General features: G+C 39.0%; 1 protein-coding gene across 2 annotated transcripts in view; it reads left to right on the top strand.

The window, feature by feature from the left end:
- Positions 1 to 27624, top strand: part of ELP3 (elongator acetyltransferase complex subunit 3) — a 68089-nt gene that overhangs the window by 17699 nt on the left and 22766 nt on the right. For both annotated transcript variants that reach the window (XM_012775393.2, XM_020282490.2), the window contains 3 exons: positions 8327 to 8488; positions 11048 to 11174; positions 20713 to 20906. In XM_012775393.2, the coding sequence (XP_012630847.1) occupies positions 8327 to 8488; positions 11048 to 11174; positions 20713 to 20906 (483 nt within the window). The remainder of the gene's footprint in view (positions 1 to 8326; positions 8489 to 11047; positions 11175 to 20712; positions 20907 to 27624) is intronic.

Consider the following 27624-nt stretch of genomic DNA (forward strand, 5'->3'; position numbering starts at 1 on the left):
GTTCCCCAGATTTTCATAACTCGTGACCAGGATCTTTAATATTGGCCAGCCAACCTAGGATATAATATTTATTAGTCATCTTAAAAGAGATGATATTAGTTGTTTTTCTCACAGCATTTATTTGAAACAAAACTTGAAAGAATTTTCCACTGAGTGCCCACATATGCATCACCTAGATTCTACAATACTTGCATTTATCACGTTTCTACTTGTTCCAGTTTCCATTCATCGTTTTCTTTTTTTTTTTTGATACATTTCAGAGTAAGTTGCACGCTTCAAGTACACTTCTCAGATACTTCATCGTGCATATCATTTACTAGCATTCACTGTTTGTGGTGTTTTTCTTTTGAAGTAAATTTACATCCAGTACAATGAAATGCACGTATCTTCGGTATAGCATTTGATTGGTTTTGACAAATGCATATACCTGTGCTGCAAAGCCCCATTAATATCCAGAACATCACCATCACCCCAGGAAGTCACCTCATGCCCCTTCCGAGTAAATTCTCCCCTGCACCTCCCAGAGGCAGCCATTTTTCTGATTTTTTTTCCCCCACCATAGATTAGTTTTACCTATTCTAGAACTTCATATAAATGGAACCATATAGCATATACTCTTTTGTGTAAGGCTTCTTTGAGCATAATATTTTGAGATTCACCAGTGTTGTTGAGTGATTCAGTAGTTGTTACCTATTTAGTGCTGAGTAGTATTCCATCGTATGTGTAGACCACTGTTTATTCTATTGATGGACTCTTGGGCTGTTTCTAAAAGTTTGTGGCCATTATGAATAAAACTTCACTGAACATTCTTGTACAGATCTTTTTGTGGCTACATGTATTTATTTCCCTTGGATAACCAATGGAAGTAGAATGTTTTGTTTAGTTTTGTAAGAAACTGCCAGCCATTTTTCCAAAATGGTTCTGCTATTTGTACTCTCACCAATAACGTATGAGCATTCGGTTGTTCCAACATCCTCACCAACATATGGTGTCGTCAGTCTTTTTAATTTTAGCCATTCTGGTGGGTGTGTAATGGCATCTCATTGTGGTTTTAATTTGCATTTTCCTGATGACTAACGATGTTAAGCACTTTAGTATATGCTTATGCTATTTGAGTATATTTCCTTTGTGAAAAGAAGTGTCTGCTAAAATCTTTTGCCCATTTTTTATCTGGTTGTTATAAATCCTTTGTTGAATCTGTATTTTGCAAATATGAAAACCCAGTCTGTAGCTTAGCTATTCATTATATTAATGATAGAATATCTTTGAGCAGAAGTTTTTAATTTTGATAAAGTCTAATTTAGCAGTTTTTTCTTTCATGGTTATTGCTTTCTGTGTTGTCTTTAATAAGCCATTACATGTCCCCTAGGCACAAAGATATTCTCCTGTGTTTTCTTCTAGTTATAGTTTTAGCTTTCAATTTAGGTTTATGATCCATCTTGAATTAATTTTTATGCATATTGTGAGGTGGGAGTCAAGGTTTCTTTTTTCCCATATGGGTATCTAGTTGTCTTAATATCATTTCTTTAAAAACTTTCCCTTCCCATTTGGATTATATGGTGCCTTGTTAAAAATCAAATGACTTTATGAATGTGGGGCTGGGCACTTCTGTTCCATTGGTCTTTCTTTCAGTCCTTATGCCAGTACTACACTGTTCTGATTACTATAACTTTTAGTTTCGGTTTTTTAGTATATCTTGAATTCTAGTAATGTAAGTCCTCAAACTTGTCGTTTTTCAAGAAGACTTTAGATGTTCTAGGTCCTTTGCATTTCTATGAAAAATTTAGAATTAGCTAGCCAATTTCTATAAAAAGGTGTAATGGATTTGGGATTGTGTTCAGTCTATGGAACAGTTGGAGAGAATTGACAATTTATGGAACCTTCTAATTCATGAACATAGTCTAATCTCCTCATTTACTTAGGTTTTTAATTTCTCTTAGCTATCTTCAGTGTACAATGCCATAAGGATAGAATTCTGATACTTAGTAAATGTTAAATGAATGCAGTGGAAAGAGTTGTGCATTAAGAATCAGGAGAATTAGCTTCCAAACTTATTTCTATTATCATTTTGTATTATTACCTAGTTTAAATCTTTGTTTGTATATGTCTTTTAGTTCCCTCATTTATAAAAATGAAAAGGTAGGACTAGATTATCTCTAAAATTACTTCTTTCTTCCGGCATCTGTGATTTGAAGATTTCTATTGGCATGAGAAATTTTATCTAAAAGATGTGTTCACAAGTTATTTTTCATTTAGCAGTCACTTTCCGATAATGACAACTTTACTATAATGTTTTTGTGTATATATAAAACCTTTAAATTTCAGTGTGGATATAATAGTAAAAGAATACAGTATCTGTGATTTATTTTTCCTTTCCTATTAATAGTTTCTTGCTATTGGCTCTTCAGCTGTCAGATTGGGACTATAAAATGGTGGTTTTTGTCAGCTATGGAAAGAATCAAAGCTCAAAATGTTATGGGTCATTTTTGTATATCTTAAACCTGTCAATTAGTGTGGTAGGGCAGCAGTCTCAAACCTTCTTGGCACCAGGGACTGGTTTTGTGGAAGATGATTTTTCCACCGATAGGGTGTAGAGGAGGGCAGGCATGGGGATGGTTTGGATGATTTGAGCACATCACATTTACTGTGCTATCAAACGTCTCTGCTAATGATAATCTGTATTTGCAGCCGCTCCCCAGTGCTAGCATCACCGCCTCAGCTCCACCTCCGATCATCAGGCATTAGATTCTCATTAGGAGCCACAACCTAGACCCCTCTCATGTGCAATTTACAGTAGGGTTCTCACACCTATGAGAATCTGATGCCTGAGCTTATGCAGGGATGCAAGTGATGGAGAGGAGCTCTAAATACAGGTGAAGCTTCACTCACTCACTGGCTACTCACCTCCTGCTGTGCAGCCCAGTTCCTAACAGGCCACAGACTGATAACAGTCAGCAGCCCGGGGGTTGGAGACCATAGTTGTAGGGCACAAGGGTCCTTGTTTAGTCTCTAAGCTACAATGTCACCAGATTAGATTTTCATAGGTAGTACTCATTTAAAAATCACATTTTTTTCTCTTTTCCGTTACCTCAATTTGTATTGGGCACAGCACTATTAATTTATAGACCCTTTTGACATAACCACCAATATTGAGGAAGCAAATTTGACCACCATCTCAAGAAAAACTAAACGGATATTTTAAAATCTCCAGCCAGGTATAGTGGCTCATGCCTGTAATCCCAGCACTTTGGAAAGCTGAGGCAGGAGGATTGCTTGGGGCCAGCAGTTAGAGACCATCCTGAGCAAGAGCGAGACCCTGTCTCTAAAAAAAATAGAAAAATTAGCTGAATGTGGTGGCACACGCCTGTAGTCCCAGCTACTCGGGAGGCTGAGGCAGGAGGATCACATGAACCCAGGAGTTTGAGGTGGAAGTGAGCTATGATGATTCCACTGCACTCTAGCCTGGGTGACAGAGCTAGACCTTGACACACACACACACACACACGCACACAAACCCTAAAATCTTCAAACACACCAAACATTGAAGTCAGTCATTCTTAAGTCTGGGATATCCTAACACAGCATTGGGCGGAACATCAAATTTTATTGAGGTATTTTCCAGCTACAATAATAGTAAAAAAGGGAATATTTGTTCTGTGGTGCTATTACTGAGGAATTACACCAATAACTACACAATATTGGCAATTGAGACAAATCTTTGTCCAGAAAAGTTTATAAATTTCATGGACTTATTTTGGGACTGTAGCTGCAGAAGAGAGTTTGTATATTGTGACTGATGAAAATTAATATTTCATCTATGTGCCATTATTTACTTTGCAGTGTAGTTTGAGCAGGTTGAGTTTGAGGTGGTGAGATGTCCTTGTTGGAAATGTTCTGTAGGTGTTTCAGGAGCTTGATCCTGGAGATTTCAAGCAGGACAAAACTAAGGCACATCCACTTGCAGTAATGACAGAGATTTTGAAAGAGGCGCTGCAGGAAATTGATAGTAATGAGAGGTGTTCTCTTTGATGCCACAGCCTGCTTGGAGTGAATCAAAAGACAGCTCCCAGAAGAAAACAGATTTAAAATCCGTGTGCTGTCTTCTATCAGTGTCCCCCTGGTTGGGACCCTTAGTGCAAGGAGACAGTAAGTAATAATAGTACTTTTGTAGGTCACTTTCTTCTTTCCAGAAATAGAAGCATGCTTCCCAAGAAATAATGTATATCCACTTATATTTCTGCCACTTCTAGCTTTTTGTTCTGCGGTGGTTCCCACCCCCCAGCTAGATTGTTAAGCATGTCTGGGACAAAAACTATTACATTTTTACTTTCTGCAGAATACCTGGCCTAGTGCTAGGTACCTTCCAGGGTCTACTGTTTGCAACAGGAAAGATAACCAGCACATTTACCTAGCGGCAGCTGTGGGAGTGAAGAGAGATCTCTCGTGTTCCCAGTTGTGCCTAATTAATTCATTTTTCACAGTTGTATTTTTTTTTTTAATTTACGGAGAGTTTTTAGTCCTGAAGCCTTTAAGCAATCAACCTCCAAATGTTTTTGAGCCTACTGCCTTTCCAGAAAATCCTGTCCAGATAGAGAGGCAGACATATCCACAAATTACCAGTACCGTAGTATGGGCAAGCTGCTCTGGGAATGGGAGCACCAGGTTCTTGCCGAGGGGCTCTGGGAAGGTGTTATGGGAGCAGAATTGTATTTGAGCTATGTTTTGAAGGCGGGCTAGCATTTGGTTTTTGTTTGCTTTTAAATTCCCAGATTATTATCCCATTTCTCTTCACTCCTGCTCCCCACCCCTCAACTGTGAAAAATTCTATCACCATAATTAGTGGCTTAAGTTATGCTTCACAGAGAACATTAGCGTCTTTTACAGTTGGTGCTGCTCCTGTGGCGTACAACAAAACCCACATTAGTGGGCTATGCAGGCTTAGGATGAACCTTTGCAATTGGAATTGAAATCAGAAGACCCAAGAAACTTGCTGGCTTTGTCTCTTAGAAGCTGATACAGTTCCCTGTATGCCCAGGAACTTAAGTCTGGGCCTCTGAAAGGTTTGGGAGTTGAACTAGGTACTAAAGGAGAGCCACAGTCTCGATGGCTTTCTAAATGATATAGGGGATTGTAGCAGGCCATAAAATGTCTGCTCAGGTTAGTTGAAAGCCTAAATGCACATACTTGCATATTAAAGAAAAGTTATATTGATATGTTTACATCTTGTTAAATGAAGAGACAGATTTAGTGAGGTATAGGAACATATATTGCATTATCAAAAAATGCTAATAAGAATACAATGAGCTGGCCGGGCGTGGTGGCTCACGCCTGTAATCCTAGCTCTCTGGGAGGCCCAGGCGGGCGGATTGCTCGAGGTCAGGAGTTTGAAACCAGCCTGAGCAAGAGCGAGACCCTGTCTCTACTATAAATAGAAAGAAATTAATTGGCCAACTAGAAATATATAGAAAAAATTAGCCAGGCATGGTGGCACATGCCTGTAGTCCCAGCTACTCGGAGGCTGAGGCAGAAGGATTGCTGGAGCCCAGGAGTTTGAGGTTGCTGTGAGCTAGGCTGACACCATGGCACTCACTCTAGCCTGGGTAACAGAGTGAGACTATGTCTCAAAAAAAAAAAAAAAAAAATACAATGAGCTTATGGGGAAAATGACCATATACTTTGTTCTTTAGGAAAATATTCCCTTTTGTTATTTCTGTTGTTCAAATTTGATATGAATTTCTACGTAATTGCTGTTCAGATGAAAATACAGTTCTGAAAAGAGGAAAATGGTAAAGCCTCTTATAAATATAAAGTACTGACTTTCCAAAACTTGAGTTTTCTTCCTCTATTTCTGCTTCTGCAGAAAGGTAATGACTTTTCCCCCCAGAGGAAAGACATTTTTGAAATGGAGTTAAATTATTATTTGAAAATAAGGTTTGCCTCTATGTCCTATACTATGTCCTGACTCCTTATGAAGAGACCTTATCATTCTTGCGGCAGAGTCCTCTATATGTCCTTGGGGGGACCCCGGATGATTCGTGCAATAGAAAGATTAGCAAGTAAATTTTCTCTCTCCTCTACACAAATTCCCATTTGTGCAATTGCCTACCCCCAAGTTTTCCCCAGTGATGCAAGCTACTATTATGCCACTAGGCTTGCTAACTTAATGGCATCACTTTTAGGAAATACTGCAGGCTTTTAAAAAATATCAATTAATAAGAGGGTTTATAATACAATTTTGGAATGCCTGATTCTAGGATGTTCTCATTTCCTTTTAAAAAATATACTCATTTAGCACTTTGCTTTTTCCAACGTTTGTATGGTTTGCTTTCTCTATAATAAGAATATTTATTTTAATCTAAAAAATTGTTTCCCTTAAACCCAATAATTGATGTTGGAGGAAGATGAGTTATATTTATCCTGTGGCATTATGCACTTCCTGTTACTGCGTGCCTTGGTACCCACCTATTCTAGAGACTGCTGATTCCATTGTCCCAAAGAAGCCAAATGATTTCTTATACTGTCTTAGGCAAAATTTGATGAGGTCTGAGCCCTTCACCTACCTTTTAGTAACCTTGAACTAGTTGTTTACCTTTAGTCTTGTTGCCTCTGGTACACCTATCTAAAACCTCATGGAATACAGAAATGAATGATATAAAGAAGTTTGAATGTCTAGAATGAAAGACTTTAGAATTAGTCCTCTAGCTCAGTGATTCTTAACTTTCTTAGTAATTATTAACATTAAATAAGTCACTTTTTATTGATAATTAAGAATGAAGGAATGAACCTATTGGAGTAGTTACAAAATTATACAAATTTTATTGTTTTACTTTTCAAGAAAGAGCTACCAACTTCTTGGAAATAAGGAAAACAAATGGCAGAAAAGGCTTCCTTTCCCCTCCCCAAAGAATTAAGAAAGTTGTGGAAGGATGCACTGAGAATGTTTGGGTTTAAGAATTTAGAGATGTTGAAAAGGATAGAAGTCTGATGTCCCAGGCTGAGTTGTCTAAGCAATGTGGTAAATGAAATATAGAGTAAAGATTTTAAAGTCAGATGGACCTGACTTCACATCCTGACTTGGACTTTATTAGCTCTATACTCTTGGACAAGCTGTTTATTCCCTTTGAACTTCAGTTTCATCATCTATAAAATGGGAATAAGAGGACACGCTTCATGGAGCTGGTGGGAGATTTAATATTGATAGGGTCGGCCGGACGCGGTGTCTCATGCCTGTAATGCTAGCACTCTGGAGGCCAAGGCGGGAGGATTGCTTGAGCTCAGGAGTTCGAAACCAGCCTGAGCAACGGCGAGACCCTATCTCTACTAAAAAATAGAAAGAAATTAGCTGGACAACTAAAAATATATAGAAAAACTTAGCCAGGCATGGTGGTGCATGCCTGTAGTCCCAGCTACTCAGGGGGTTGAGGCAGGAGGATCGCTTGAGCCCAGGAGTTGGAGGTTGCTGTGAGCTAGGCTGATGCCACGGCACTCTAGCCCAGGCAACAGAGTGAGTCTCTGTCTCAAAAAAAATATGTATATTGATAGGGTATTTGGCACAGAGCTTGGCCCACATGGCCTCCGTGAGTTCTCCTCATATCACCCCCTCAAGTAAGTAGATCTTTACTTCTCTGATCCTTGGCCAGCATTAAGGCCATTAACTCGAAGAGCTTGAATCTAAAGTAGTAATCACTCACTACTCTGATATCTGGTTTTAGTGAAAGGCAAAATGATTCCTAATTTTGTAAATCATTGCTAAGATTAATAGGGCTTAGCAGAAAGACTTTTGTGTATGTCAAAGACCTTTCATCTGAATTATTCCTGTGTTCATTACACATCCCCTCCCCCTTCCCCTTTTCTTTTACTTAAAATGACTGTAAAATATGGAGTGGGAAATAAATAATGCAGATGGTTTTGCTTATGTAAAAAACGGTTGCTAGGAATTGAAAAATAGGCTTTCACAGTTGAAATCACTGCTTTCAAGGATATTATGGTTGCATCATACTGCAGGAGAATAATAATGATAATGGTAATAATATTACCATGTGTTAGTTCAGTCACGTCAGTCCTGCGAGGTGTAGATACTATTATTATCCTCATTTTGCAGATAAAGAAACTGAAGCACGGGGAGGGTGAAAGCATCGCCGTGGGAGGGTAAAAGCAGTTAGGGAGTAGCAGAGCTAGGATTTGAACTCAGACAGTCTGGCTCCAGAGTTTACACTCTTAACCACCGTCTCATACCGGGAGGACTGCGAGAAGGCAGTCCCTTGAGAGGGAATAAATATGTCCCAAAACCTGCCCCAGGTTTGTGATTTTTAGATTTGTTCTACAGGTATTCTGAGAGAAGCCTCACAAAGTGTATCGGAATTACTATTGAGACCAGACCAGATTATTGCATGAAGCGGCATTTAAGCGACATGTTGACCTATGGGTGTACGAGGCTGGAGATTGGGGTGCAGAGCGTCTACGAAGATGTCGCCAGAGACACCAACAGGTAAGATGGTGGCAGGTGATCCTGAGCAAGCCTTCCTCTGTCCCCACTAATTTTCTCTGCATTCATACTCATCCTTTCTTTTCCTACCAGTTCTTAGAGAAAGGGGTATGGGTATTCCTCCTTTTCAAAGTCCTTTCTTCTGTCCATGCTCTTAATTCTATTCCCTCTTTCCTTCATTTTTTCAGTTTTTCTGTACTGACTCTTCCAGTAGCCTATAAACATGCTCATCTCTCTCCCTGTTCTTGTCATAAGTGGCTTTGTCCATAAAGAAAGCAGAAGGCAGGATTCAAGGTCAGTCGTTCAAGCAAGAGAGAAGGCCAGGAAGAATGGAGCAAAGGAAAAGGTTTAAATAAGAAGGAAGTCAAGGTGAGGTTAAAGAGATTAATTTTTGTGAAGCAGATACTAATTGGCAGAGAGAAAGTTTGGTGAGGCGGTGGGTATAAACTTTGAGAAATTTGGGAGTGCAAGGTAGGAAAGAAATAAAGGTTGGTAGAGCTATATGAAGTTCTCTCTAGAAAGACAACATTGATTTGAAGAGAGATAATACCTGTGAAAAGTTAAGTGTATGAGGAACTTTATAATTAATTGCTAAATTAGTAGGGAATGGGGTGGGAACATCAGAAGTTTGTTAGGCAGCATGGATCATTAACCAAGAATATTAACAGCAGGCTTCAGAAGGAGGCCGTGTTGAATTGGACCTTAAAGACCCCCTGTGCTGTGGTAGGATTTGGGTAGACATGAAGGGGGAACTAGGGAAACAGACAGTGGTCAACATTTTAGAAATAACCCAAAGAATGCCAAGCTGAGGAGTGTGGAATTTTCCCTTTAGGTAATAGAGATCTGTTGAATATTTTTGAGCCCAAGGAAGAAGAATCTAATGGATGTCATGCTTGAGAAACAGTGACCCAAATAGAATGCACTCGTGTAGGATAAGACTCAAACCAGGAATACTGGTTGGGGTATTGTCATAATCAAAGGCTATGCTGGGAGACATACCTGTGCAGATGGAAAGAGTTTTTTGAAGGTCAGGGAAGCTTTCTGAGGAAAATGACATCTGAGCTGAGACTTAAAGGAAGAGTAGGAATTAGGTGAAGAGGAAGATTGTTTCAGGCAGAAAGAAAATATGAGCAAACTCCCGAGGATGGGTCCATGAGGGGAGATCGGAGTGGTTTAGTTGGGTTAGAGTATGAGGTAGGAGAGTGATCAGAGGCGAGGCTGGAAAGCAGGCCGAGGGGCCCTGGAGTTCAGCCCAGGGAGGCTGGGCTTGATCCAAGGGCAGTAGCAACCCATTGATGGGCTGTAAACCAGCTAAACTGTGGTGGGGCATATCTGCTTTTTAGAAAGATGGCTTTAGTCACTGTATGGCAGCACATGGATTAGAGAAGAGCAAGCTGGAAGGGGGACCAGGTAAGAGACTATTGAACTTCTCATGTCCTGGAGAGAAGTGAATGGTAGTGCTTAGTGACAGTCTGGAAATGAGCGTAGGAGAGAATGAGAAGTCCAGGGGCTTGGAGAGAAGATAGGTTTCATTCTGGATATGCTAAGCTTTAGATTCTTGTGGAACAACCAGTTGAAGGTTTGCTTTAGAGCAGGGATAGCTGATAGAAGATTGTGCACTGATCAAAATGTTCCATGCCTGCAGTGTCCAAAGTGATAGTACAACTGAGGAACTGAACTTTTCATTTTTAATTCATTTAAATATAAATTGGAATAGTGGCTACCATTTTGTGCAGTGCTACTTTAAAGTGCTATTTGAGTGTCGTATTCAGGAGAGAGGCCTAGCCTCGTCTTGGAAATTTGGAAGTCATTAACAAAAAGAGATTAGACATTGAAGCCATGGAAATGGATGGGAACATCCAGAAAGAATGAGATGGAGTGCATGGTTTCTAGGATCTTTCCGTGGTCAGTAGGAAAGGAGTGTGCCACAAGGCTTCAGTCTTTTGTTGCCCAAAACCATTATTAGGGCTTGCTTCCTGCTTGGATGTGGCACTAGATGCTAAATTAAGATGGTTTATCCACATGGCCTTCTCACTACATCATTTTCTCTTCCCATGTTTTTTAAAGGACCCTCCAAACTCACTGATGAAATCTATTTTGTATAATAATAGGTTTCACTCTTCCTCTTTCTCTCTGCAAATAATCACACAAGATTTTTAAAGGAAAGGCCATAGGAAGCTGCTGCTTCTGCATAGTTTTGAGCTCATTATTCATGTTTTTAATATAGACATTTACGTAAGTAAGCTTATTTTGACTGATGATGCTAAACCAAATAATTTTAATATACGTTAACTCTTGTTACCCCTGACATTTACTTTCAGGATGTTAAGTAGGTACCTAAGGGAATTTCTGAGAAATAGCTCAGATGTGAAATGATTTACTTCCAGGTCTTCTCAGGTGAGGATGTCAAAAGTGACTTTGCAAGTTATTTTTCCCCCAGCCATAGGAATTTTGGTTACAGAACTTCTGCTACACAACTCAGAGATTGTTTTCCCACTGCTGCTGGTGCTAACTCTGTTGCCCATTTATTTGTGTAACAGGTGGGGATTTTTCTTTTCTCAGGGGCCACACTGTGAAGGCAGTTTGTGAGTCATTTCACCTGGCCAAAGATTCCGGTTTCAAAGTTGTGGCTCACATGATGCCTGACCTGCCAAATGTGGGACTAGAAAGAGACATTGAGCAGTTCACGGTAAGTGTTACTTCAGCCGGGCCCATTTAGAATGCCTCTGCATGCCTCTGTCACCTCTCTGCTCTTGCTGTTTACTGTTGATTTTTTCCATCATCAAAGCAATACGTGTTCATTACAGAATATTAGAAACACAGTGGAGTGAGAGAAGTCACACAGAGCCCCCCAGACAACACTCTAACATTTTAATATATTCTTTCCAGATTTTTTATGCATAGGCTTCTTTGGATGTTTATGCACCTATAACACAGGTACGCTTACATTTACGAATGTCTGGGAGATAAGTGAAAAAGCTAATTACCTAATAAGCATTTATCCATGGTGTAGCCTGGTCTCTGTTAACATACTTAAATATCTATTTCATTTAATATCTCATATCTTGCTTAACCATTTCAAAATTTTTCAAAAGATAAGATATTAACCAGTTTTTGATGTTATAAATAACACTGCAGATAAAGCAACTTTACGCCTATCATTTTTTGTAGTATTTAGGTTTATCTCTTTATGATGAATTCCATGGAGTAGAATTGTCATTAAAGGTGTAAACATTTTATGACTCTCACTGTATTATAATAAATTGCTTTGTAGAGGGTTGTAACAATTTACATTCATTTCAGCAGGGTTGTTTTTTTCCCCCTGAAAATAATTCTCTCCTGTTTTACACACACACACACACACACACACACACACACACACAGTATTTTACTCTGCTAATTTGATGGATAAAAGTGGCATTTTAACTTGCATTTTGAAATTGTAATAATAAATACAAACCTGAAAAATATACGAATTATAGTTCTTTCATCTTTTTGGAATTGTGTGTTTTTGTCCTCTGATCAATTACTTTATTAGGATGTGAATATTTTTAATATTAATATATATGAACTTTTTAGGTGAAGAGATTATGGACTCATTTTTATTTGTTGCAAATATTTTCCCCAACCTATTGGCCATTCACTTTTGCTTCTGTTGTCAAAGCCATTCCCCCCCCCCCCCCCCCCCCGCCCCCCTTCAAATGCTTCTAATCTCAGAACTGCCTTTCTGTTTTCTTCTTCTAGCTTTTCTGGTCTTTGAATTTTAATTCCTAGCTTTAACTCTGGATTTTTGTTTTGTTTTGTTTCCACTCTATCATGGTTTCCTGACCCATGTTAGCTTTGTTATGGGAAATGGCACTGGTCAGGCCCTTTGTTTTTCTTCAGATTCTCAAACAGGGGAAACATGTTTTAGGCATGTCCTTTTAATGATGATGACAATATTTATCAAGTTATTTCACCTATAAAAATACTTTTATTTTGCTCTGTTTAGAAAAATGAAATTCACCATGCCTTATTTGTAAAGTTAATAATTCTTTCCTTCCTTTTAAAAAGTTTATTATTTTGTTAAGCTAGTGAAACTGCAGCTGAAGGCCTGCTTATAAGACAGCATTAATTTGCAGATATCCCTATTACTAATCTATCCATATTGGTTGTATAATAGATTTTTTAATCTAATATCCTCCCCTTAGTAACTAATAACCAGGTACTTGAACACCAAGCTAAAAGACAGCTGAAGCACACTTTTCTTTAGCACAGATCATAGGTGGCCAGTAGTTTATAGCCAGAATTATAAACTTTAAGTGCTCTTGAGAAATAAGGTATGTTTAATTCCATATTAAAGTCTCAGCAAATAGCTGAGACTTGCTATTCATTTTCCTTAGTGTCTTCAAAATAAGGGAAAGTTCAATAAAAATATTATGAAGACAACCCTTCATGTAAACAGATTTATTTGTTGATAATGTTTTGGAGAAACCCACAGGGAATATGAGCAGACCATATTTCTTTTTTAACTGCATCCTGGTAAATGAGTGACAAAATGGAGCTAAAATGAAAAATCTAAATTCTCTCTAGAGAAAAATTCTCTGCAAATTAACTTATAAATTGCCTTAAAATAGTTTCTACAAATCAATAAGTAAAAGACAGGCAGCTCAGTAGGAAAATGGGCAGAAAACTTGAACAAACATTTCACAAAAGAGGGTATTCAAACAGCCAGTAAACCTATCAAAAAGTTCTCAAAGTAATCCACACAGAAATGAAATGTAAAACTACAATGCATTACTGCTGTATACTCACCAGGATGGCTAAGAATGCTAACATTTAAAAAGATAGTATTAAGTGTTGGTAAGCAATGAAACATCTAGAACTCTCATTTACTGCTGGCAGGACTGTAACTTGGTCCCTCTGTGTTAAAAAACTGAAAGTGTCTGCTAAAGCCGAACATACGCATACCCCATGACCCAACAATTCTACTACCGTGTTTCCCCGAAAATAACACCTACCCATAAAATAAGCCCTAGCAGGATTTCTAAGCATTTGTGCAACAGAAGTCCTACCCTGAAAATAAGACCTAGTGATGGGCGTGGCTACGCAGGTATCTGCACAACCCATGCATTTCATCCCAGAGCGGTAAAGATGAGCAGCCCTTCTCATCTGCTCCATGAGAGCTCTGTTGCTCCACATGAGAGATTGGGGCTAATGGTTCTAAAGGAAATAGAGTCTCAAGAAATTCAGGATGGAATTCGGGGTTTGGAGAGTTATGATGATGTTCCAGAAGAAGATGACTCAACTATATTTGAATAAATGTAGATTGTTGTACCATACTTAAAAAAAATAACACATCCCCTGAAAATAAGCCCTAGGGTGTCTTCTTGAGGAAAAATAAATATAAGACCCTATCTTATTTTCGGGGAAACACAGTAGATGTATACATACCCAAGAGAAATGCATACGTATTTACCAAAAGACATGTTTACAAGTTACTGTTGGTGGAAAATACCTAAGTGTCTATCAATAGTGGAGTACACAAATAAATTGTGGTGTCATCATGTGATGAAATACTATAAAACAAGAAGAATATTTGCAACTTCATAGAACAGCATAGCCAACTCTATTCAGCGTAATATGGAACAAGCAGGCAGATCCAAAACACTGCCTAACCTATAATTAATATGAAGTTCAAAACATTGGGTAGAATTTTAACTGGAAACAAGTATGAGGTGGACTGCTGATATTCTGATAATGTTCTTTTCCTTGATTTGAGTGTCTGGGTGCTGGTTACATGATTTGTAAAAACTATCAAGATGTATACTTGTACTTTTCTTTATCTGACATATACTTCAACAAAATTTACATAAATTTCAAAACTAAAAATTTTTGTTTAGAAAATCTTTTGGGGACCTATTTGAAATTCACAGCCCTTCCTGACTTAAGCAGTGTTTTTTATATTTTAATAAAATAAAGTAGGAAACAAAGAAGTTGTTGTCACATCTGCCCGGAAGTCCTTATTAACATTACCCACATATATAGTTCCCTAAACATATTTTCGTTGCACAGGAAAGGTTGCTAAGTCAGGGACCTACTTGTATAATTGCAATTTTATCTCTGTAGAGGACAGGATTTCCTAGCCTGCCGTGGATTCATAAAGCCACAATCCAGCCTGCTAAGATAGGACAGTCTCTGGGGTTTTTTGCCTACATGTGTTAGTTATAGATTGGCTTAGATCTCACACCCTATTGTGTAGGTCAGTTCTGTGTCACTAGGAGTGTGGTCCCTGCTCACTTGCTCTATTTCTTGTAAATTTACATTCTTAACAGAGTAGTAAGTGCAGATATTGTAGTTATGTCTGATAAATAGAATAGCATTTGCTTCCATTTTCCAGCAACTCAGCTTAACTTTTGAAACAAAATTATTTTCGTATAAAGCTGAAAGTCTATTTTTGTTGTGATGGAGAATATTTAACATCTTGGGAATTTATCGTGCTAGCATTAACTTCACCCTCTCCATCTGTTCTCAAATAGGACTTACTTATTACTCAAAATGATTTTTAGCTGTTTTGGTATTTTAGTCTTTAAAAAATTAGACTGTTCCTGGATATCTGAGCTCAGGTTACTGAACATGCTTGAAGAGTGTCTCTTTCTCTCAAGGAAAAATTTATCTCCAGACACCTCCTGTCAGTCACTAGAAATGGTTCTCTGTCATTGTCTGTCCTGCCCTTTAGATGCTCAGGAGTTCTTGCTTCTCCACTGAGCTGTTTCCCCCAAAAGCCAGGGTGATTAAGTTAAGGGATGGCAGGTGTGGTTAGAAGTGTTTGTTGCTGTTTGTTTTGTTTTTAATGTAAAGGCTTGTTGCTGAAGGTGGTATTATAGAATAGAGATAAGTATAGAAGTATATCGCAAAAGACCACCTGATCTTGCTTCCTCGGATGAGGAAACAAGGCCTGCTAAGATTGAGTAACTCATGGTCAGAGGTGAGAAAACAAGGCCCGGCACTGTTGAGCACCTGTTAAAGTCAGGTGTCTAGAAGCCAGGCTGTTAGCTACCTGCCCTTCCTCTTGTACTTTACCACGTTCCCTTTCTTAGGCAAAGGAAAGTCTGCTTCACTGTGAACCCCTACACAAGACCTGAATGGTATTGAAATCCACACAGAACTCTTGGCAGAAATGGCCAAGTTGGATCTTACTGAAACAAAGCTTCAAAACTCCCCCCCCCTTTTTAGTTATCTTTTCATTTGTGTCAAAGTAAAACATGCATAATTATAAAAGTCAAAATACACCATAAGGCCTGTAATGAAAAGCAGCACCTTCCTTCAGATAGGACCAATCTCTCCCTTGTCACTGAGCGTCCCCACAGCACTGACCAACGCTCCTGTGTCTCTGCCTCCCACGTCCTCCTCACAGCCAGAGACTCCCCTCTCACATGTCCTAAGATACCTCCTCACCTCCAAACCCAAAGGATACTGCTCCGCTGCCATCTGCAGTTGTTAAAGACCATTTCCGTTTTGAGATTCTCACCTCCTGGCTTTCCCCCCTCTCCTGTCTCCTGGTTCTCCTCCTACCTCTGGGACTGTTTCTTCTTGGTCTCCTCTGCTGAATGGTCTTTTTCCTGCCACCACTAAACGGAGGGCTGTGCCTTTTGCTGTCTGCTTGCCTTTCCTCCCATGTTCTAACTCTGCTACTTACACTTCAGTGAGTCTCAAATCTCTCTCTCCAGCCTTAAGCCTTAGGCTCCTGAGACCGATTACATAATGCTCTTCAACAAGCCCCAGATGTCTGGCAGGTACTTCAGACTTAATGTGTCCATTAGTAAGGGCATATTTATCCTTTCCCCTCATGGTCTTGTTCTTGTGTGTTTTCTGTCAGCGCTTTTTGTCCCTACCATTCACCTCATCTCCCAAAGCAGAATTTTGGAGTCATTCAGGAGGAAGTAGAGGATCTTCAGATTGGAGCTGGACTGCACCTACTTCGATCCTGGCCTCACTGCTTAGTAGCAGGCTGTTTAACTGCTTTGTTCCTCAGTTTCTTTGTCTAGAAAATGAGGCTAATTATAGTACTTGCCTGTTGGGAAGATGAACTGAAATAATACACACAGCACACTTAGGAAGGCGTCTGGCACATAGTGAGTGGCTCAGTAAATATTTGCTGCCGCTGCTGCTATTGTGATTTCCCCATAGCCTGAATGCTGTCCCACAGGAGGGCCTGTCAGTTACCTCCGAGTGAGTCTTTCAGAGCTGCCCTCCTCACAGCCACAGCCACTCTTAGTTCCTCCCTTCATCAGCTCCTGCACAGTTAAACAGCCTCATAACCAGTCACCCCGCTACCAGCCATGTTCCCTGCGGATACGTCTTTCACGTTGCAATCAGGATTATGTCTGTTAATTCTTAATCTTTATGATATAAAGGCTGTTACATGATAAAATCATTAGTAATATTTTAAAATCTAGTAGTGCTAAACAAGTCATATCAAAAAGCAGTAGTCTTCTGCTACTTTCAGCTGTTGTAGCTGGGTTTTGTTTTTCTTTCCTTTTTTTGAGACAGGATCTTGCTCTGTCGCCCCAGCTAGAGTACAGGGGCATCATCGTAGCTCACTGCAGCCTTGAACTCCTGAGCTCAAGAGATCCTCCTGCTTCAGCCTGGAATTACAGGCATGTGCCATCACGACCAGCTAATTTTTTTTTTGTAGACACGGGATCTCAATATCTTGCCCAGGCTCATATTTCTTAATGCTGTGCTTGGATTGCTATTTCTCGGTTTATCAATTTTAGATAGATTCACTTATCTTGCTTATGATAGTTCAAGATTTAATTGTTTTATACTCTCCTCCCATTCTCCCAATATTTTTTATATCACTGTTTTTGATTATATTACCAGTGTTTACATTATAATTCCTGCATAAATTTTTCACATGGAGCCAAATAGTACATTATGCTTACTTAGTATGTACATACCTACCAAATATAACGGGGACATTTCTGTTCTAGAATAACCTTGTTTTTTTGTAGAGTTATCGGTCCCTTTATTTTGTTTGCTTAGTATTCTTTGTATGCCTATAGCTTTCAAAAGTACACACTCAGTGTTAAAGCTCTCTCAGTGGCCTAACTTCTCAGATATTCCTAAAGGTTCCTTTTTCAGCCCAGAGACCCAACTCCTGCTGGTCCTGTCCCAGCTCCAAACCAGACTGGCCTTTCTCTGGGCCTAGTTCCCAGGTACCTGCCCTGGGGCTTCACTTCCCTGCTCTCCTGGTTGCATCCTTTGCTTTGTGTGCCCCAAGTTACCCTCTTTATTAGTGTACCCCTTCATGTTGCTGAAACACGTTCTCCAGCAGCTTCCTCATAAAAGATTCATCCATCGTGGGAAATAAAACCTTTGCATGCTTGAAAATGTCTGTTCTACCTTTTCACTTAAGAATTCTAGGATAAAAGTCATTTTTCCTCAGATTTCTTTAAATACGTTATACCATTGTCTTGTAGCTTTTAGCACTGTTGTTTCATTTCCAAGAGTTCTTTCTTATATTCTGGCTTTTCAGTTTTCTGTAGCATCCTAATCTTGGTTTATGGATATAATTTATCTTTTCTTATCTCTCTGAAGAAATTAATTATAGGGGTTGTTTTTTTAACTTTTCTTTTTCTTTATGCAGTACCTCTGTTTCCTCCCCCAAGTGCCTTTTTTTCTTTTTGCTTTGGTTTGCCCTTCACATTCTAGGCTTTTCCCAAGTTTCTGATGATCCTTAGCCAAATGGTTGTGCAAGGTCCATGTGGCCACAGCTGAAGAATGTTCATATGGTGATAAGCTCGCCTTAGGGATTCCTCAGTGTCAGTATCTTGAACTCTTACGTGGGGCCATTTGATTAATCCAGAGATGAACTCTCCAACTTCCCGCTTGAGAGTGGATGGCCTGGGCAAATCACAGGAAACTGTGCTGCTGAAATGCAGGGAGTGGGGCGGAGAGTCCACCAGTTTATGCGCTGGCTTTTCTACTTTAGCCTGGATCCTCACCTCGGCCTTACTTTGTACCTGGAATCTCAGAGTCCAGGGGGACTCTGTTTTTTGCAAGGACTGAACTGTCTCATGCCTGTCCAAGAAAGGCTAGGGAGTAAGGGACAAATCCCTCTACGTATGGACTCACATCCAGTACTCCTGTTTTTATTTCCAAGTCTTTCTCCCATCCTGCCCAGTTCATGGTACTTCTGATCTGTGAGCCTTCCTGGGACTCTGCCATTTTCCTCACTTGCAAAATCATTTATCAGTCTTCCATCTGTTTCTGTCTTCAAAGAATTTGTTGCCATCACTTGTCCTCCCTTGCCTTCTTTCTTGTTCTCTTTGTTCTTCTGAGTTTATACTTTTTAAAAAATTACTGTCATTTTAGTGTGATTTTGGAGGGAAAGGAGACAGACACACATTTTAATTCTCCATGTTTAACCAAAAGTCCAGAACCAATTCAGTCTATCTTCATTCTTTAAAAAGGTATATATCAACTCATATTTCTCCTAAACTTATTATATAAGTACCAGAAGTATTCTTTTGAAATCCTATGCTCAAATGTGGATTCAGACTAGGTAGAGAATGGCTTCCATACATGTTCTTTGTAGAATGGTCACAGGAAATTTATTGAAGTTGTGATGAACTTTTAAAATACTATAGGAAAAGTTATACAATTACAGAAGAATATCTCTGAGACCAAATGGTACACAAAGAAAACAGCATTTAAGAATATCACAGAAATCAATGAGAGTGATCAAAAAATCTATAGTTCCATTTCTCTGAAAAGCAAGTTAAACGATGGAAAGCTTTATGAGAATAAGGTAGCAGGAGATAAAAAGCATTTTTATGGTTTGTAAGACACAGCACTGTTGGCTGGGTAGATACTATGGCCCCTGTGAGGGTGAGAGGGAACCTGTATGAATCCACCTTCATTCCTGCAATACATACTGTGCAAGACAAGAGGAGAGCAAGTTATCAGTGCAAAGTCATGGAAAGGAGAACACCTGGTGTCTCCTTGCTACATCCCAAATAAAGAAGTAAGGCAGTCAGCTGGGATGATGTAGCCTAAGAAATGACTATGCCAAAGTAGCTGAGTGAGATGTGTTGCCCAGTGTTCTGAGAACAGACAGTGTGGAGCCCAGGGTAGAAGTGGTGCCAGTTGGCCTGAGGACAAAATAGTCATATCTAGGGAAACTTTTTCTGTAAAGGGCCATATAGTAAACGTTTTAGGTTTTGTAAGCCAGATGATGGCTATCACAACTTTTTAAACAAGTAAATATGTCCTATTATTAAAGGAGAATATTGTCTAGAGGTGAAGGCAAACACTGAGTAAATTGTCCTATGATGATGTTAAGAAAGAGATAATACAGGGTCCAGTGGAATTTTCTTAAGCAGGGCAGCTAGTATTTGAAGGTCAGGAAGGCCTCTCTGAAGAGCTGAGATCTGAAGATTAGATTAGCTAGAAGAAAAGTTGATGCGCTTTCCAGGCAGAGGAGATTGCCTTTGCAGAGGTGGAAAGGGCAGGTGGTGAGCTGAGGGGTGGCATGAGATGAGATCATGCAGTAGACAGGGACTAGATTGGCGAGGGCCTTGCAGTCCAGCATGCACATGATTTGCTCCAGTGAGGCCACAGAGACAGCGAGTTCCTGTTCTACTTGTGTACCTGCCCTGCTTGGGAAGGAAAGGCAGCCCCAGGGCCGGCCAGGCATGTGAGAGAAGCTGGCCCGGGATTGAGACTTCACCCTGGGTGATCTCTATATAACACCTGTTTTTCCCAAAAAATAAGACAGGGTCTTATATTTATTTTCCCTCAAGAAGACACCCTAGGGCTTATTTTCAGGGGATGTGTTATTTTTTTTTGTAAGTATGGTACCACAATCTACATTTATTCAAATATAGTTAAGTCGTCTTCTTCTGGAACATCATCATCACTCTCCAAACTCCAAATTCCATCCTGAATTTCTTGCAACTATTTCCTTTAGAACCATTGGCCCCAATCTCTCACGTGGAGCAATAGAGCTCTCATGGGGCAGATGAGAAGGGCTGCTCGTCTTCTTGACCACTCTGCAACCCATGAAATGTATAGGTTGTGCAAATAGCTGCATAGCCACGCCCATCACTAGGGCTTATTTTCGGGGTGGGGCTTCTGTTGCACAAATGCTTAGAAATCCTGCTAGGGCTTATTTTGTGGGTAGGTCTTATTTTCAGGGAAACACGGTAATAGAAAAATAATTTTCTCTTCTCTATTCACAGGAGTTTTTTGAGAACCCTGCTTTTCGTCCTGATGGTCTGAAACTGTACCCTACTCTGGTAATTCGTGGAACTGGGCTTTATGAGCTTTGGAAATCAGGAAGATACAAGAGTTATTCTCCTAGTGACCTGATTGAATTGGTGGCTCGGATTCTAGCCCTTGTGCCTCCATGGACTCGAGTATACCGAGTGCAAAGGTAGTGTGTTAGCTTTTATTCTGAAAATAATTGGCAACTAGTTCTTCTGTTTATAATTTCTGATGCAAATAGTCTGATTTCATATTGAGGGTTTTGAATTTATTTTTATTAAAAATAGGATATCTGGAATGCTATCTGTAAATAGAGCTGAATGAAAATGAAAGGATAACATGTCCAAGCCACTTTGCCAATATGTTTATTCATATGTCCATTCCCTCATGAGCCTGGAGTAGATTCAGGATGGTAAACAGGCATGGTGCTTGCTTCTGAGGAGCTTACAAGCTAGATTGGGGTCTAATTCAGTCTAAATATAGTCATGGGTGTGAGAAGAGGAAGCGTAGCCATGTGTCCTGTCCCTGTTCTAGAGCCTCTGAAGGAAAAAGCAAGAGTAGCAACAATCATTCTTTATAGACATTAATGTACCTGTGGAGAAAGTGATGTACTCTGGATGGCATGAAGAAAATAAAATAATCCCGTTTTTTTCCCTAGAAATTTGTAACAAAATTGGAAACAAAACTGCCACAATTTTTTAGGAATTTAAAACATTTCTGAATACCTCTTAACTAAAAGATGATATCAAATTCCAGTTATAAAATATTTAGAAAATAGAGTATAACAAGTCAAAACCTATTTGATATGGTCAAAACTTCTCAAAGGAAACACATTATTTAATGTCTTCAAACTATAAATTGTCCTCAGACTCACCAAGGACATTACTAGTTCCATTATTTTCAAAGACACTGCACCACTACCTCGTTTTAGAGGATTCCATTAAATTTTAATTCACCCACCTATTTGTGAAGTAATAGAATGTCACTTCAAAATCTGGAGCCTACATCCTCCTTCATAAGCACCTTAAGTGACATACTGATAGAGAAATATAAGTGACAGTCTGGCCTGCTAGAACTAGAGCTCGTGGAGTCTTCTCTGGGCCGAGTCTGCCCAGGAGGACTGTAACGGGGTCATGTTGAGAAGAACTGAGAAAGGAGAAGTTTCTTCAACAGGCCTCCTGTAGATTATCCCTCATATCATGCCTTTCTCGTCACATGACCTTCTGGTCATATACGTGTTCTTCATTCTTCCTGTCATGACCCCTTTACACTTCTCCTACAGTGATTATTGTCATGGCCCACTTGCAGGACGGGGGGTGACACACATAAAGACAGACATAAAACGTGGACACAAGAGAATTGGCTGCAGTCCCATAAAAAAAAAAGCACACAGACACAAAGACGGTTCAAGACTGCAGCACTTAAAGCACCAGTCGTTTTATTTTTATACTGTTTAATTGGGCAAGTGTCCTGCAGCTATTTTCTCATGCCAGCTATTTTCCCAGCTACTTTCTGGTACGTGACTTCCCACAAGCCAACAGCATCTGTTCCTCCAGACATAGCACAAGAGATGCCCTTCGACGCTTGATACCGTTTACGGATAACAAGACACCTGGCTTGGTTGCATAGCACAAGAGAAGAAGATGTTTACATTCTCTCGTCTACTTTCTGGTACCGCGTGCGGATAACAGACAAACTTGGCTCGCATGCGAAACCACAGGTCCTTGGCCGTCTGCAACGTCTGGTCCCGCGTGCAGATAACAAACAACTTTGGCTCATATGCAAAACCACAGGTTTTTGGCCATTTGCCCAGAGGAACAGTTCTCTCTGTTGGTCAACAAGTCAGGTCCTGCTAATTGTGGGAACAAGCAATGTGCTCCCTTTCTGTCGACTTTGGGTCTCGGCCAATCTGACCCAGGGATGTCTCCTTCAAATTATGTTTGCTGCTCTTATCTTTTTCAAGTCCTTATTTTCTTAGTTGATGGTAGGCCAGGAAAATGGCCTATAGTGATATTTCATACTCAAATTGAAAAAAAAAATCAAGCCCTAAGAAAAGCAGAAGGCAGCAATGAATGGATTAGAAAACCTATAAATTCTACACAATCTCAATATGATCAATCTGTTTTGGAATGTGTCGAGGTAAATCTAAAGTTCATCTCTGAGGGTCTGTGTTCAAATCTAGCCAGGAAAGATCTATGAAAAAACAAAGATGAATCCTCCCAACCAGATTTTGACAAGTTCTATACAGATACAGTAGAGCAGTGATACTCATGCCAAAAGAGGCAGAAAAATATGAGAGTCTGCAAATAGTTCCCAAATATATGGAGGAATCTGTTATGTGATAAAGGGGTATATATAGTGAGAAGGAAGTAGTTTAGGCAATAAGTGATATTTCTGGACATTTTAGAAAAAATGCGACTGTTTTCTATGTTAATATTTTAATCCCCATAGATTGAAAATTGGGGAAAAAAATAAAAAATTGTAGGTACTGTGTAATGTTACTTCTTCCCAAATTGATCTAGAGATTCAGCCCCATTCCCATCAGAATTCTAGCTGGCCTTTTCATTGAAATTGATCAATTGACTCTAAAATTGAAATAGAAATGTACATTGGACCTCTTTCATTCTTGGGCTTTATGAGCCAGTGTGTGATATTAGTTCTTATACAAGTTTCCATTAGAATTCACTTTTTCTAATGTAGCTTACTGTGGACTAATATTCAATAAAACACTTGGTTTTCTGTAGGCACGGGGAGGAATTCCTTCAAATATATTGTGTTACTTTGTGTTTTGCATTAGTTATTACTGAACTATTACTGTGGCTACCTGCACAGGAATTCATTCATATTTACTGTATTTTGCTTCTTGCTTTTTACCCATTTTTGTTTTCACATTTTATTTGTACATACTACATCAAAAAATGATTTTTATTTTATACTGTAACCTGCTTTTTGTTCTCAATAATCACTGAAATTCTATAATAGGCTTATGCAGTGCCGAGGTAGGGAATGAGATTTCATTTACTAGTCCAAATAGTGTGTATTGTGTTTCTGCTGCGTACTACAATTCAGTGATCCCAATACATTTTTGATAATGTGATTTTATACTTTTTTCCACCAGAGTTTATTACTAATTATCCAGAACTTATGTTTTCTTCCTGATTTCGAGCCATATAGTACTATAGTAACATGAACAAAATGTTTTTGTTATTGTTTTGAGACAAGAGTCTCGATTTGTTGCCCAGGCTAGAGTGAGTACCCTGATGTCAGCCTGGCTCACAGCAACCTCAAACTCCTGGGCTCAAGTGACCCTCCTGCCTCAGCCCCCAGAGTAGCTGGGACTACAGGCATGCGCCACCATGCCCGGCTAATTTTTTCTATATATATTAGTTGGCCAATTAATTGCTTTCTATTTATACTAGAGACAGGGTCTCACTCTTGCTCAGGCTGGTTTCAAACTCCTGACCTTGAACAATCCGCCCTCCTCGGCCTCCCAGAGTGCTAGGATTACAGGTGTGAGCCACCGCGCCCGGCCCAAAATTTTTTAATAAAACTACTAAATCACTTTCAGTATATGTGTCAATAACAAAATTACATTATTTCTTCAAAGAGTTCCTTGTAAAATTGGGATGTATCTTTACATAGCAGTCCATTTTATACACTGGCAAATATGCTGTGTGCATTTTTGCATTCCAGTTCTTGTTAAAGACTTAGAATAATCTTCATGGTTATAATTTTAATGGCAGCATAGTACTCTATCATTTTAATTTGTCTTATTCAGTAAACTGTTCCCATTTTTAGACATTTAGGTTACTTCCAGTTTTTTTTTTCCTTTTTTAAAAAAAATCTGGCCTCCACTACAGCTAAAGTCTGTGTACATAAAACTTTTTACTGCTGTTGAAGTAATGTCTTAGTGTAGTATATTCTATGAGAAAAATTACCCATAGTGAAGGATCTAAACATCTTTTTTTCCCATTATTATTATCCTATCTTAAATCCCTTCTGGAACAGAGTAGTATAAGTAAATATCACAGTTTTTGCTTTGTATATGGATATGGTTTTCCAAAGAGATTATACCAATTTAGAGTAAGTAATCAGTGGCTTTATCACAACCTCTACAGAATTGGATGCTTATAGTATTTCTTAATTAAGAGAATTTGCATTTCCCTAGTTATTGGTGAGGATTAATTTTTTTCCCTTGTAACTGATTATTATTTATGCTCCTATCAGTTGTCTATTTAGATCTAATTTGGCTGTCATAGAATTTGAATCATAAAGATGGTGCTTTTTACTGAGATAGCTCAAAAAGTTTATAAATGTTACCTCATTTTGAATTCTCTCCTGTTACCCGGACAAATAGCCAACTAGGGAACCAAAATGCCACATCCATGTATAGTACACGTAACACTTAATAACAATTCAGTAACTCTGTTCTAGTGAAACAGCTTCATATCTCTATTTTTTATATATATATATTTTTAGGAGACAAAGTCTCCCCCAGGCTGGAGTGCAGTCGTATGGTCACAGCTCACTGCAGCCTCTATCTCCTGGGCTCAAACAACATATCTCTGTTTTAAAATCTTGTATTCCATTTCAAGGTGTTTTAAAATTTATATTCAGATATAGCTAGAATGTAGTATGTCTGAACTTCCAGAAGGAAACTTGTTTAAGAGGTAGAGGGTAAAATTTTGAAATAAAAATGCTAAGGAAGGTGTTCATTGGTAACTTAAACATTATATACAAATGTGTGTAAAAGAAAGCTGTGTGTTTAGACAATGTTAAGTGGCTTAGAAACCTGATTGGGGTAAAGAGATTCATGAGGTTTTTACTCAGCCGTGTTTCAGTTTCAGTCTTAAAAGTTTCAGAGCAATTCTAAGAATGTAGAAAACAGCTATTAGCCTAAAAGTGTAGTTTAGCATCCTTGCTCTGTTTATTTTGTAAGTAGTTGATTGTGTCTCGCTAGAAAGAAACCACTGGCAAAGGAGAAAAGCATCCTTCCAGAATGTTTACTCCAGATGATTTTAATAATTATAGTTTATTTATTTTTGTTTTAAATCGTAAAGGAAAATCATTTGTGTCTTTCTGTTCTGTGCATTTAGAAAATCTGCCTATTTCTATGTAGGTTCACCTAGTGGCGGTTTCTACCAATTACAGGCAACACGTAGTGTTGACTAATGAAGCTCAGACTTACAAGGTTTATGGTGAAGATTTTAGGAACCATTTGTTAGGCAGGTATCACAATGGAGGAACCAACTAGGAAAGGAAGATAATTTGAGTGAGAACATGATGTTTCTCACTTTAAGTGATATTTTACTGATTACTTGATGTTTTTAATTTTTTATTTTCCCCACCCTGCCACACCACCACCCCTCTTTTAACTATTTTATAATAGTTTTATGACAGTTGAGGCAATAGCATCTTACCGGGTGTTTTTATGACACAGCATCCTCATACAAGAATCTGTATTTTAGCCCTGAAGGGTGCAGTAAATGATTAAATGTGAAATTCTGTCCAAACACATGATGGAGTCACATTAAAGTGCGGCTGCCCATAGGCTATTTGACAGCTGTCTGCCTTGATGTGATATTTAAATCACAGTGAAACATTAGACTAGGAATACCAATTTGCAACCAAAACATGTTTTCTGAAGCTTGAGAAAATTCAGATCAAAAGTCTAGACATCACTCGAAAGGCTTTTGATGAGCAAATTGCAAATATCAGCACCTCTAAGTTTGAAATATTACCTGTTGAAGTAGAAAAGTGATTATTCTTACATGTAATCTCTTCAAGACAGAAAGTGAAACTAGATAGAATCAAATTGAGAAACCTAAAAATAATTTTAACTCCTACCTAGATGGATGTGAGAAGCTCAAATGGTCAGTAATCTCATCTAGGTTTTGAACCCCTGCAAGGTAGTAGACAGTGCCTGTTTATGTATTCCAGATGGCTTAATGCAGTGCTTTGCCCATTGAGATGCTCAGTGTATATAGAATTGTCTCCCCTCATTTTCAGTGAAAAAGACTTTATCACTGAAAGTGACAATTACCACATTTGTATTCCTTAGAGGAAAAACTTCCATCTGGTATACTCCAGGCATGTCACTACCAAAGACTGTTAAAGCCATGTTACATTTTTGTAGTGACAGCCATAAATTTAAGAACATTTATGAACCATCAACATCGTTGTAAATCCCTGTGTTACCAGGGATTTACAGTCCTCACTGGTTGGTCCTCTGATGATCAGGGCCAGCTGCAAGGACATGTGAACCATGCAGTCTCACGGGGCCTTGCACTTGGCCCAATGCTCTACTGTCGCCATCTTGAAGTTATTAATAATTTTTTTTTTTGAGACAGAGTCTCACTTTGTTGCCCAGGCTGGAGTGAGTGCCATGGCGTCAGCCTAGCTCATAGCAACCTCAAACTCCTAGGCTCAAGCAATCCTGCTGCCTCAGCCTCCCAAGTAGCTGGGACTATAGGCATGCGCCACCATGCCCGGCTGATTTTTTCTCTATATATTAGTTGGCCAATTAATTTCTTTCTCTTTATAGTAGAGATGAGGTCTTGCTCTTGCTCAGGCTGGTTTCATACTCTTGACCTTGAGCAATCCACCCGCCTCAGCTTCCCAGAGTGCTAGGGTTACAGGCATGAGCCACCAAGCCTGGCCATTAATAATTTTTTTACAAGGGGTCTCATGTTCTTATTTTGCACTGGGCCCCCCAAATTATGTAACAGCCTGCTGGAAATTCTGTCTGTCATACATTTCTGCTTACCAACATTGTATGGCAAAGCCTTCCTTAGAGAGTTTACTTCTATTGAAATTTTAATGGCTTTTAAAAGTATCAGTTTGTTATTTAAAATATTTGTAGAGATTGTCTAAATGTGCTAAAGATA

Source organism: Microcebus murinus, chromosome 24 (assembly GCF_040939455.1).
Source record: "Microcebus murinus isolate Inina chromosome 24, M.murinus_Inina_mat1.0, whole genome shotgun sequence".
NCBI lineage: Eukaryota > Metazoa > Chordata > Mammalia > Primates > Cheirogaleidae > Microcebus > Microcebus murinus.